The sequence below is a fragment of the Podarcis tiliguerta genome (assembly GCF_965153285.1).
Source record: "Podarcis tiliguerta genome assembly, chromosome: 5".
Lineage (NCBI taxonomy): Eukaryota > Metazoa > Chordata > Lepidosauria > Squamata > Lacertidae > Podarcis > Podarcis tiliguerta.
In genome coordinates this window covers 12,268,973-12,282,122 of record NC_139538.1, presented here as the reverse complement: position 1 = coordinate 12,282,122, position 13,150 = coordinate 12,268,973, and the positions used below count along the sequence as shown (strand labels likewise).

At 44.5% G+C, this 13,150-nt stretch overlaps 1 protein-coding gene across 8 annotated transcripts in view; it reads left to right on the top strand.

Annotated features, from left to right (window-relative positions):
* Positions 1-10,120, top strand: part of NAALADL2 (N-acetylated alpha-linked acidic dipeptidase like 2) — an 803,264-nt gene extending 793,144 nt beyond the window's left edge. For all 8 annotated transcript variants that reach the window (XM_083442084.1, XM_083442080.1, XM_083442081.1 and 5 more), the window contains one exon: positions 9,332-10,120. In XM_083442084.1, coding sequence (XP_083298210.1) covers positions 9,332-9,530 — 199 coding nt within the window. In that variant the 3' untranslated portion in view covers positions 9,531-10,120. The remainder of the gene's footprint in view (positions 1-9,331) is intronic.
* Positions 10,121-13,150: the final 3,030 nt, after the last annotated feature.

Genomic DNA, 13,150 nt, shown 5'->3' with positions numbered 1-13,150 from the left:
GCTGCCGCCCCACATAGCCCCACGTAGAGTACTCCGAGCAGGAGATAAATGGAGCATGCACCACTCTGGTGAGACAGTAGGGTCTCAGCCGGTGTACCAGATGGAGCTGTTAGACAGCTGCCCCGGATACAGAATTGACCGCCGCCTGTATTGATTTTTTTTAAAAAATAATTTTTATTAGTTTACAACAAAACATAACAAACAAACAAAATATATTTCACATTTCATATTTCCGTCTCTTAGTCCTTAATTTTTGACTTCCCTCAGCTTTTCCGCAAATCTTTCGTAGCCATATTTAATTTCCGCATTTCTTTTTTTAACCATTGTCATTAAATATATTTTTCCTTCACTTTCCTTTAGACAATGTCTCTCATATATTCACAGTGCTCTTTTAAAACCTTCTAGCGTTATTTGTCCATCACTTATACTCTCCAGATACTTAACGAATTTCCCCCAGTTTTCTGTAAACTTTTGGTCTCTTAAGTACCTAATCTTTCCAGTCATCTTATCCAGTTCAGCATAATCTAACAACTTAGACCTCCAATCTTCCACCGTCGGTATTTCCTGTTGTTTCCACCTTTGTGCCACTCTTGCTGCAGTCACTGCATATTGGAGAAATTTACTGTCCTTTCTCTTGATTTCCTTTCCCAGAATACCCAACAGAAAGATCTCTGGTTTCTTTGTAAAAGTATATTTCAGAATCTTCTTCAGTTCATTATATATCAATTCCCAGAATTCTTTCACTCTCTTACATTCCCACCACATATGATAAAAAGAACCCGACCGCCGCCTGTATTGATAGCTGTGAGTCCAAAATGACTCCCAGGCTGCACACTTGGTCCTTCAGGGGCACAGTTACCCCATTCAGGGCCAGGGAGTCCCCCACACCTGCCCGCCCCCTGTACTAAACAGTACTTCTGTCTTGTCAGGATTCAGCCTCAATCTGTTAGCCGCTGTTCATCCTATGTACTGCTTAATGCCAAGATAGGCAGAAATGGAAAAGGTGAAAGGACACTGAGATGTAGGAAACATCCCTTCTGCCAATCCCGGCTTTCAAACGAAAACCATTATTTCTGTCCCATGCAATCCTGTGCAGGCTGCCTCAGACATAATATTTGCATGAAAGCTACTCCCAAGTAAGTATGCATAGGATTGCGGCCGTAAGAATTTTAATCTCAGCGCTATTTTACTGATAGCATTTTAATGTTTCTCTGTGTGGAATAATACTTGTTCATTCAACACCGCAAGCTAGTTTGGTATGTGCAAAGTTTATTATATATGCTGTGAAGCATCTGCTTCTCCCACTTGCAGAGTGAAATGGTTCGCTCTAGCAACAGACATAATGGTCCTGTGCTATAGCTCTGGATCTTGGTCAGACAGAAGCAGAAAGGAGGAACCATTTCATAGGGGGAGAGCTCTACCAACATCTCTTTTAGTCTTCATGCATAATAATAACCTAATAACCACCCTGCATTTGCCTGAATTTCCTGAGGAAACACCATCCTATTTGTGCCTTGTGTATATTTAGAAAAAGGCTATTTAGCATACAGTCTTAATAACCTCTCATTTTGGTGGCTGATTTGTTTCATTAAGTAGGGTGAGCCAATGAGCTAAAGAAAGAGGGAGAATTAATTTAAATATATGAACATATTTGACTTTTGGACAAATATAGCTAAAGTCATGGGAAGCAGAATAGCATGTGCCATAATTGTACCTGGTTTTGACAAGCCTTTCAGTGGTTTTCACATTTCAATGTCAAGCGGTTGTCAATAGCATCTCACCATAACTCGTAATTCACTGATTGTTTTTTTAAAGAAATCATTAGTTCACAAATGATTTAGGGTTTCAGGGGAAGAGCAGAGTAGCTTTTATATTCTGTAAGTAGCTTTTGTATTAGAATATAAAATAATTCATTTTAAATCTTTATGGTGGTTTTTTTTTTTTAAGATCTACATAATTACACAAAGCTATTTACACATGCAAGATACTTAAGGTTTAGGTGTTCAGGGTTTGGTTTTGTGGCCTGATGGAAAATGTTCTCTTCGAATCATCTGGGCTGCTTCAGTGTGGCCAAGTCCTATGCCTCTCCAGATATTTTTAAGAGACAAGGGCTGGAGCTCAGTCTGTAGAACATCTGTTTTGCATTCACATGGTACCAGGTCCCATCACTGCCATCTCAAGAAGGACTGATACATGCCCCTGTATGGGAACCCTGTAGATCCACGGCCAATCAGGGACCTCCTGCAGGGCTGCCTAGGCTGCGGATGTCTTCCCGAAGTGCCGGGCGCTCTGCTTTCAGGGCACCCGACGCTCCGGAAAACAGGCTGCTGTCCGCAGCCTAGACATCCCTGCGGGACCTCCCACAGGGCTGCCTAGGCTGTGGATGTCTTCCTGAAGCCTGGAGAGCGAGAGGGGTCGGTGCGCACCGACCCCTCTCGCTCTCCAAGCTTCAGCGAAAACCTCCATTCGCCCCATAGGACGCACCCAGATTTCCCCTTCATTTTTGGAGGGGAAAAAGTGCGTCCTATAGGGCGAAAAATACGTATTTTTCAATACGTATCTTCTGGTCTGTATCAATATTCTGAGCTGGCCAGTCATAGATGCAATTCATAATGCTTCATAATAAAGACTCTCCTCCCTGGAAGGAAGGGGAGTGGTTGTGGGCGGGAGCCCGAGCCCCCGCCCACGCAGGGGCAAGAGCCCCTGCCCCTTTCCTGTTCACCTGGCCGGCGCCCCACGCCCAGGGGGCGGCTCCCACCTGGAGCCGCCCGTAGCAGGGGCGTGCCTAGCTGCCTATATCTGCAGGCGCCGGCCCCCCCTCGCCCTCTTTCTTCGTCGCCTCTTCAAGAGTCACCCACCCTCCACTCCCTTTAGCTCAGGGTTCAAGCTTTCTCTGGCCTTGCTATGGACCTTAGGTTGGTCGCTCGGTTTGTCTAGGGGCCTGGTAGGAATTTTTCCTTTTGGTTTTTTCGCCTACCTCGTAGCAATCGTCACAACTTTTGTGGTATTGGTGGGTAGGTTAGGCATTGGATTTGGGTGTTGCATTGTGTGGGAAGGCTAGGTGTGGCCATCGCCTACGCCTTCAATTTGGGTATTCCGTTAAAGGAATCTGGTGGTCGTGTATTCTTTCCGATGCCTGCTTGGCGGGAGGCCATGGCACGACCCTCGGTGACATCATGGGTGAGCCTATAGTTGGATCGGCATCAACAGGCTCCATCTATTGGTGATTCAACCCCTCTGCTGTGGTCATCCAATGCCTAAGCCAATACCATTTCATTGCAGTAACCAATAAAGTTGTGGCCTTTTCCTTGCCCATAAACCTTATATCACGTGTCCTTGTGTATTTATTTCCACCTCACGGGGGGTCGGGGTCCTCGAACCACAAATAAATGTTTTGGGGGAAATTAAAGACCGTAGTCTGATGAAAATATTGTCTACAGGAAACTCACCTTTTTTGTGTGCATATGATAAGTCTGGAAAAATATAGGTTGATATGAAGTTAAGTGTTTTTCTCATGCCCAATCCACAATTATAGATGGTGCCAAATTCAAAAAGGTTGTATTTTAATAAAGTGATGCCGTTTAATGATTCCCCAATAATTAATTCAACACCTGTGGGCAGAAACCGTGGGCAGGGCACCAAGCATGTCTGACCCACCCATCAATACCAGCAGACTAAGGAGTGCAGGAAGGCTTACCTCTTTCGAATGCTGTTAAACAGGGGAATGTGTTGCAATTGGGCACTCCATTTGCTTGCCTTTTGGTGAGCTCCAGCAGAAGCAGATGAGGGCAGAATTAGCTGTCTGGCCCATTCCCTACATTGTGAACGCAACACCCACTTCCTTTTGCACCCATTGTGGAATCCAGCACCTGTTTCCCTTCTGGTCCTTTTCTATTCCGGAGGAGCATGTAAACTCCAGAATACCCCCACTGCTGCCTCAGCTTAACCCCTGAAATAGTTCAACCTCATTATCAAAAAAATAAAATTAGTTCTTGCATTATGGAATATTACAGTTTAAGCCATTTGCAAAGGCTTGGCATTATCTCGTTTGATTTATTTAAGACGTGGCATAATACAAGTTACTTTCTGGCTGGTATGGGTCTTATTCCATGCCCATTTCAGCTAATGAGAAACAATGTTTGAATAGAGGGCCATTATTTCTATCACCAAACGAGCACATTTTTCAGTCACAGAAATGGCTCATAAAGACAGTGGAAGGTCCCCTTTGCCTTAGTTTATTAAGTGTACCTTTGCCTTAGTTTATTAAGGCTGATTTGTCAGCTCCATGAAGAGGTTTTATCTCCTTCAGAATTTCTGTCTGGCATTATTAATTACTTTTTCCAGTTTGGCGCTGTACTTTTCGGGTTGCTATGATGTGTCATTGAAATGGACCCATTAAGGATGAGTGATGTGTGTAGTAATTTCATTAGTGTCATCAATAATGCATTGCACTTTCCTTTTAAGAATCTCTTTGTGCGGGTTGCAGTGGCTCTGTGTATTATACTTATGCGATCAAAATGGTTAAGTTTGGAGGGAGGTATTTTGAAGTGATTAGGCATAGGGATTGGGCTGATGTCATTTTAATCATGTAAATAACAAAGAATTATGGCCATCAAACTACTGTGGTCAACAGAAAGAGGACTGTGGCTTTCTGGTGCCTCAAATTCTTCTATTATTTTCTGCTAAGACACAATAAAAACAGCAAGTGCTTTGTTGTTGTTGTTATTGTTAGATTTCGTAGAATTGTAGATTTGGAAGAGCCCCTAAGGGTCATCTACTCCAACCCCTTACAAATGCTGGGATCCTGCCCATGACGATCCGTGGGTGGGCTCGAACCACCAACCTTCTGTTTACTGCCAGACGCACTAACCCATCACACCACTATTTATACCCCGCCCTTTCCCCTTGGGGATTGCTAGGAGTATTTTCCCCAGACTTTTCTACTACTCCCATCTAGTGGCCAACTCAGCATTGCCAGTTTCTGGGAACTGCTGGTGGGCAGAGTGCTGTTGTGATCAGCGTCCATCTTGCAGACTTCTCACAGGCATCTGGTCTGCCACTATAAAAGCAGGATGCTGAACTAGAAGGGCTATTATGTGGAGCTCCAGTGGCTGGCTCCAATTAGCCCCTCAGAAGAACAGAAAGGGCCTGCAGATCACTGGCAGAGCAGATTATTTGCATGCAGAGAGAGCCATGTTCGGTTCCTGGCATCAGCAGTTAAAAGGAACTTAAGAATGCAGGTCAGTGAATGACCTCTGTCCGAGACCTTGAAGAGCAATGGCTATTTGGAGCAGATGGTGCTGGACTAGGTGGACTAATGATCTGATTCATTAGAAGGCAGCTTGATATATTCCCATGCTCTAAATTCATGTCCTATGCCCCTCGGTTTCTTAAATCTTTCTTCTGCCTTTTAGCTTTGCCCTCGTTGGAATTCTTGGTACTGTGGTCTTTCTTCTGTGATAATGCAGGCAGGATTGCAGCTGTAAACTAAAGCAGAGGGCAATTTTTGGCAGCGCTGAGAAACACTCCCTGCTTTTTGTCAATTTGTTCGCATTCCTTGTCAAAAGTTTTGTCCATTTATTTCCATTGCCCTTGTGTTCCACCGCCTTCGTTTGCCGTAAGGTCATCCTATCATCTTTTCTGATTGCTATCCGATGCACAACGTTGTGACATCACGTAACATTGTGAATCAGATAAAAAGTGAATGTTTGCAGAAAGCATCTGCACAAACCTCTGTCCCACCAAACAGGGGCTTTCTATGAAAACCCCAAATTTGCACAACTCTAAACAAAGGGGTGGGGAAACTCAAGCCTGAGGGCCAAATGTGGCCCTCCAAGAATCTTTACTTGGCCAGGCCTAACACACTCTCAAGCCAGACTCTCTACTGGCTCTAGTGATCACAGCAACTCTTCCCAGTAGGTCTTGCCCCAATGAGGTGGTTGTGTGGATGGAAGGTCCTCACCTTCCACCTCTCCCTAAGACTCCTTCTCCCTGGGTCCCTTTCAAGCCATCTAAGGCTCCCTCGTCTCGTGTCCCGTTGCTCTCCCCTCCTCACTTTTCTCTGTGTTCTGGGAGATGGGAGGCGAAGACTCATTGGACACCAGCAACCAACCTCATCTCTGTCTCCTGGTCCCATCCTCCTTCTTCTGATTCTGGTCTGCTCTCTGCTCCAGCCTCTTTGTGCTCATTAATCAGCTTCCAACTTCTCCTCCTCCTCCTACCCCCAGTCTCTTCCCTCTTCTCCTTCTGATCACTCATCGTTGTCCCTCCACCAATGCCCCTGGCTCGGAACCTTCTTCCCCTGGGGGTTCCCCTGGTGGTGCCTCCCACCAGTCTTCTGCATCCAGCCAGCCCATGACATCAGAGGACAGAGGGATGTATGTAGAAACTACCCCTGCTGTCCCAACATAGCACTGTGATGTTGGAAACAGCACGATGGCAACATTACTGCTGAGCTGTCGTCATGCTGTTTCCGTCACAACAGTAATTAATTATTGCAAAGACTTCAAAGGGTTGCAGGAGGCAGACAACCCCCTGCTGGATGTTTTGGAGCTTTTTGTTGCTTAAATAATAGAATCATAGAGTTGGAAGGGACCCTGAGGGTCATCTAGTCCAACCCCCTGCAATGCAGGAAACTAAACTAAAGCATCCATGACAGATGGCCATCAAATCTCTGCTTAAAAGCCTCCAAGGAAGGAGAGTCCACAACCTCGCGAGGGAGACCATTCCACTGTTGAACAGCTCTTACTGTGTTTGTATTCGTTGACACATTGTATTTTAGCTGCTCATAAAGCAAAAGATTGACCCTGGTACCTGGTTGGCCAATCTTGCTGAAAGAATTCTGAGGAAGGGAGAGCATTGGTCAGACTTTCCATCGCTGTCCTATATGTTTTCCAGCGCCCAGCTACAATGATGTATTTACACCCAGCCACGGTTTAGAGGCAGCGAAGAATTTAAAATGTTTCCTTTATGCTGGTTTTAGTGTCTTTGTGGGGTAAGTTATGGCCTTTATGCAAAGGAGACTCTAAAGGAAGCATTTCCAAGTGCACTTTCTAAGTTGCCATTTAACCTGTCACTTTTCTTTTTTTTTTTTAGCCAATCCCTCTCTTCGAATAGTAATTAGACATCTCCGATAGTGATCTGCAGAAAATACTCTCTGGTAGTCTTCTGGGTGACTATCTCTGGCAGTTTTATTACTAATTTGGAGTTGCCACTGGGCCTGTCATGTAATTAAGTTACTAATGGAGTGTCTTGGCTGAGCTGCTTTCTTTTGTTATTTTTCCCCCTCCTCTGTCCGTTCATTTTATGAATTCCTTTGTATGTGTTTGATGATAAACTCCTGCCTGCAATCGCTCACCAACCTTCTCCCCCCCCCCAACCATTATTTTCCAACATCACACAATATAGTTTACAATCAAAGGTGCCCCTGGGTAGAGATTTATGATATTTACATACTGCTCTAATTAGGATAATGATTACACCTGCTTTAAGATAACATTTATTACCTGCTCTAACAGACCCACCAAAGCCTATTGGAAACCAACTGAGTAGGGTTTTTTGGGTTGTTTTTTTTTGCTTTTTCCCCAAAAATGCTTTTAATCCTGCTGTGCTTACAACAAGAGACATATAATAGCTTTGCTTCGAAGAATAACAGTGGAACCATTCGACTGGGAGCCCTTTCCTGTTCTCCATCTCCTTGCTGCTTTCTCACGTTCTTCAGCTTACCTTTCTTTCCTATCTCTATAATCCAGGCTGCCTTCAGTTAGGGCACCTGGGAGTTCCTCCAGAATGCCTTGAAGTGGTTTGCATCACTGCACAGGGACTGGCAGGTCTGCACAGCTGACATCTAGCTATAAGTTCTCTTGCTTTCCAGGAAAAAAGGTCTTGTGGCTTTTCCTGCTCCACTTCTGTGATTCAAGTTGCTGTTGGACTGCAGTTCCCATCATCTCTGACCGCTGGCTGAGCTGCCTGGGAATGATTGGAGTTGTAGTCCAACAGCATCTGGGGACACATGGCTGAAGGTTGCTCTCTATACCCCACCCCACTTCATGCACACAATGAATCTGAGCCACAAGGCAGCTCGTCTGTCGTTGGGCCAGGGGCACGGCAGGGATTTTCCCCACTTGGCAGATTGGCTGTTGCCATTTGGGTTTCGCCTGCCGCGTAGCAAATTGTCACAACTTGTAAGGTTGCGGATAGGCACTGGTTCAGGTGATAGGGATGGGAGAACAGTCTCGTCATCCCTATGTGAAGGGTATTCCGTTAAAGGAATCCAGTGACTCAACTTGGTTTGGTCTACCTCCGAGAGGGGGTTGTGCCCATGCCTGAGTCCAGTGGAGCATCTGGGGAGTGAACAGAGTCTGCTCCAGGGCTTTCCACCTACCTCAGGTGTTCACCCTTGGCTGACCTATCATAGAGCTCTAGGTCAGTGCTACCTGCAAGGGTGCAAGGAGCTTGTCGAAATAGAGCCTATGCAACCACTCACTTTCTGTAATCAATAAAGTTGTGGCCTAAATTCTGCCAAAAGCCAAAACTAAAATTTGAGTCGTGTGAGTTTATTTAGGGGGGAAGGTCTCTGGGTCTGAGCAAAGTAGTTAAAGCACTATTTCTGGTCTTGCAGTTATTCTGAGTTTTCTCTATCAAAACACTTTGTCACAAGTCTGTCGTCCATTTGATTTGGAATAGGGAACTCCATTCAGAAACAACCCCACTCTGTATGTTACAGCTAACCAATCAGCCCACTGTGCATTATCCACGAACCAAACCATCACATAAACTAACATTTCAGAAAATCCTACCCTTGTGAAAATTATGTATCCAATTTTGTGGTTCACTGTCCCAAACACGCAATATTACTTTTTGACGTGGCAATAATATTTGGGAAAATCTTTGGGGAGGTGTTGCATGGCTGTACTTACAACCGTGTAAGATTTACATTAGTTCCTTGGTGATAGGGAACACCCCGGTGAGATGAAAGAACTATTGAGTATGGGGATCAGGCTGTTATTCTTCTCAATGAGAAAATGTTAGTGGGATGTCGTGGGGCTGGGTCTGTGATATATATTTCATCCTGATTGACGATGTTTCCTTTGATAAGATTTGTAGATGTACGCTCCTGGAGCGATGAAGGGGCACACTTCTGGGAAGGCAGATAAAATATACTCAGTCGACTTCTGAGCTTGCCGCGGGTTAATGTTACAGTAGGTAATGTGTATCATTTGTAAAACGTGGCTGCCACCTGGGGGCATCATCGATGATTTCAGATGATTTCAGATACCTGTTTTCATCTGTTTGAGTCAAGCATTTACTGTTTCTTATTGTTCTTTTTCAGAAACATCCTTTACAGGCTGGATGAAAGGACACACCAATTTTCAGTACTGCTAGAGGCGGTGGAACACTGCAAGCTGCATCAGTCAAATGAGACTCTTCAAGCAGCCTTGTCGAAAGTGCTCAGCAGCCTCAATTCAGCTCAGGTTTCTTTCAAAGCAGGACTCAATGTCTTTGAGGCTTCCTTACTGGGAAGCAAATGAGGAATCTGTCTCTTTCACGTGTACACACACACCTACACACAGGGAAGAGCTTTGTTTACATTTTGCAAAGGAAAACTCTGAGCTGGACCAGAAATTGTACGTGGTTGAAACCTTTCCCTTCTTTTGTTTTTTGACTCTTTAAAAGAGTCCCTGTTTCACGGCACCATTTTGTACAGTTAGATAAATCTGAAGCAGCCTTTTGCACTGTTGACAATTTATCATGTACTTCTATTTCCGAATGATATATGGAGGAAAGCTAACTCTTTGGAATGTGTTGGTACACACAAAATCAGCCTTGTAAATGAGCCCACGAAACCTAGTAGACTGCAAAGCAAAGGACTAGTTTGCTGTGACTGTCAGGAGAGGACAAAGAGCTGTGTCCTCCTTGCAGAAGCCCTCTCGTTCATCTTCATGGAAGTCCATGTACTCACTAGGCGGGTGCTTAGATATAAGGTGGAATATCTCTGAAAATTTCATCTGCTTTATTGAAAAGGGGGGTAGAGATTAAGACTCAACATCATCATAAATGTGGGGGGAAATAGATCTTCGGATTTAGAAGATCAGATTTGGACTCAAATAACGAATTGAATTGGGGTACAAGGCAAATCTTTTTTCTACAAGAAATCCCATATATATATATATATATATATATATATATATGCAGGTTTTGGTGTCCTCGGGTGTCTTCCCGTGTAAAAGTTGGGGTGTCTAGGCGACGTTTCGACGAGGTCTCACTCGTCATCTTCAGGCTGGTGCTTTCGGCTTCTTGTTACTGGAACAGAGCAGGATCTCAGTGTTTGGGTTCCTATAAATACTGTTGAGGAGGTGTGGTGTATAGCCTCCAATGTTCTGGGCAGAGAGGAGGTTCCCAGGCTAGTGTGCCTTTTCTTCTTTTGTTCCTTAATTACTTGAGGGATATCTTGAGTGATTTCTTGAGTGATTTCCTGAATCCCACTTAGGTGGGTCATTAGGTGTGGATTAGTTGCTAAAGCCTTCGTGTCTTGAACTCTTGAACTTTGTGAAGAGTTTTTCTGAGAAGATGGCTGTACTGCACTTGGTTGTGCTCTGGCTTGGCTTCGTGTATAGGGGCGAGCTGTGGTTTTGTGGCCTGTGCCAGCCAGATCTGTGTAGGGATTGCAGGGGGGTGCAGCATCCGGAGGTGCCACCCTGGTTTGGCTACTGGATGGTGTCTGTAATTTATCTGTGGAGAGGGTCTGGGTTTGGGTCTGGTGTGGTTGATTGGTGATGGCGTTCTGTGTGCCTCTGGATCTGGTGTCAGATTTTGTGGGGAGGGCTAATTTCCAAGTGGGATTCAGGAAATCACTCAAGAAATCACTCAAGATATCCCTCAAGTAATTAAGGAACAAAAGAAGAAAAGGCACACTAGCCTGGGAACCTCCTCTCTGCCCAGAACATTGGAGGCTATACACCACACCTCCTCAACAGTATTTATAGGAACCCAAACACTGAGATCCTGCTCTGTTCCAGTAACAAGAAGCCGAAAGCACCAGCCTGAAGATGACGAGTGAGACCTCGTCGAAACGTCGCCTAGACACCCCAACTTTTACACGGGAAGACACCCGAGGACACCAAAACCTGCATTCCTGTACCCGTGAAAATCTACGAAAGCATATATATATATATATATATATAATCTCAGCCTTGTATTTAAGCCCTTGCCTATACCCCCAGGTACAGGACAGTATATTATAGTATATTATTATAATAATATATAAGTGCATTGAGTTCCATGAAGGCAAATGAGTGGACTGCTGCAGGAGAGATGAAGCTAACAACCAGTGCACGTCTTTAGTGGGCTGAATTTACATGCATCCATAGTCTTTTACTTTCTCCTGCATCTCTCCACCCACCATTCTGTATCACAAACCTCTGGTGAAACTATCCGTTTCAACAGTGGTTTGTCAGGTAGCATTAGGGACTGCTGTTCAATGAAAAGAGTCAACAGCAGAGCAAGTTGACGCAGAACTTGTGGATCTTGGTCATGAAACCTTACAGAGTGATGAGGGCACTTTGCAAGTGCCACTGTGCTGATTACAGGCACCTGTATGGATATTGTAAAACTTCCATCATAAATATATTCAGGTTTCACTAATTAACCCCTTATTTATAAGCATACTTTACCCTTAACTAGCAGCAAGCCAGGTCCGGCTGTCAAATTACACCAGCAATACTGAACAATCCCTTCTTTGTATTCTCAGACCACTTTCAAGCTGCTTATGTTTTATGGACATTTAGCATTAAGAATTAAGCTTTCCTCACCTTGAGGTGGCTAGCGAGTCAATCGTGTCTCCTGTGGATGACAAGGTTAGTCAGAGTCATAAAACAGTGTTGCTAGTATTGTTCTCCGATAAGAAAGAGATGTTTATGGACTACAGCTGTCATTGTCTGCCCAGGAGACAATAACGCTGGCAATGTTGGATGTGGTTACATTTCTCATTCTTAATCTCTGGCTACAACCAAGATGGCAACATACATACGACATTGTGAGGCATATCCCAGTGTTCCATACTCACGCTCAGGCAAACACCTGAACACACCTATGGCTACTGTCATGTCACATACAGCTGGGGATGCAAAGTACTGCTGTTGTATATAGCAGAAATTAATCCTGTTTCACCCCCCTGAATTGTTGGTTGACCTCCCAATATGAGTCAAGTGTTAGGCAAGTTATTCCCAGTGGAATCAAAACTGGCACCAGTGCAGATGGGCTGTCAGGGGGAATGCAACTGAAAATGGCAAATCCATGGTGAGCGCCATGGGTATCCTGAATTCAGTTTCCTAACAGGGAGAGATTTCTGCTTTCCTGTCAAGAACCAGTACATATTCAGAAGCCAATGGCTTTGAGTTTCATTGTGTTACAAGCATGGCCATGGTGCACTAAGAGTTCACCTTTCAGCAGCTTGAAGGTGGGCTGCAATATTTGGGGACATTCTTTGCTCCTATAGATGTAGATCAATTTACTCAGGGACCTGAGATGTTCACTGTGAGCTCACCTTGCCTCATGGGTGAGCCAGCCCTGAGTGACATCAGGATTTGCTGCCCCTTTGGATCCTGACGCCTGGGGCGGTCACCTCATTTAGCCTCATGAGTGGCTGGCCCTGATGTGAGGTCTTCTCTAATGTATGATTCTCAGTGAGAACTTAAATATGTTCTTCTTGTATCCCTATTAGGTTTGTTGACACACACACCCTTTTTAAAAGCTGTCCATGGCTCTAGCATTTATTCATTGGAAATTTCATAAGTTCATGATTATTCTAGAACTACGTTCCTTAACTATTTTTAAGCAACATTTTCTAGTTTGATCCATCAGAATCCATATTAGGTCAATATATTTATTAGGTCAACCAAAAATGCCAGAAAATAATGTGCAAACTTCTGAGTTCTGCAGAACTCTTCATCAGGCTAGATGGTAAATAAGTGGGGAGAAGAGAGAGAGAGAGAGAGAGAGAGAGAGAGAGAGAGAGAGAGAGAAAATTGGTTGGTGGAAAAGCCATCTGTGTTTGTGTTGGGAGGAGACTTAAGATGGAGGGTGGAAGAAGGAAGCAGGCATTCAACTTAGTGCCTGTGAGGCACTGTGCAGGTTTCAGCTTGTACCACAG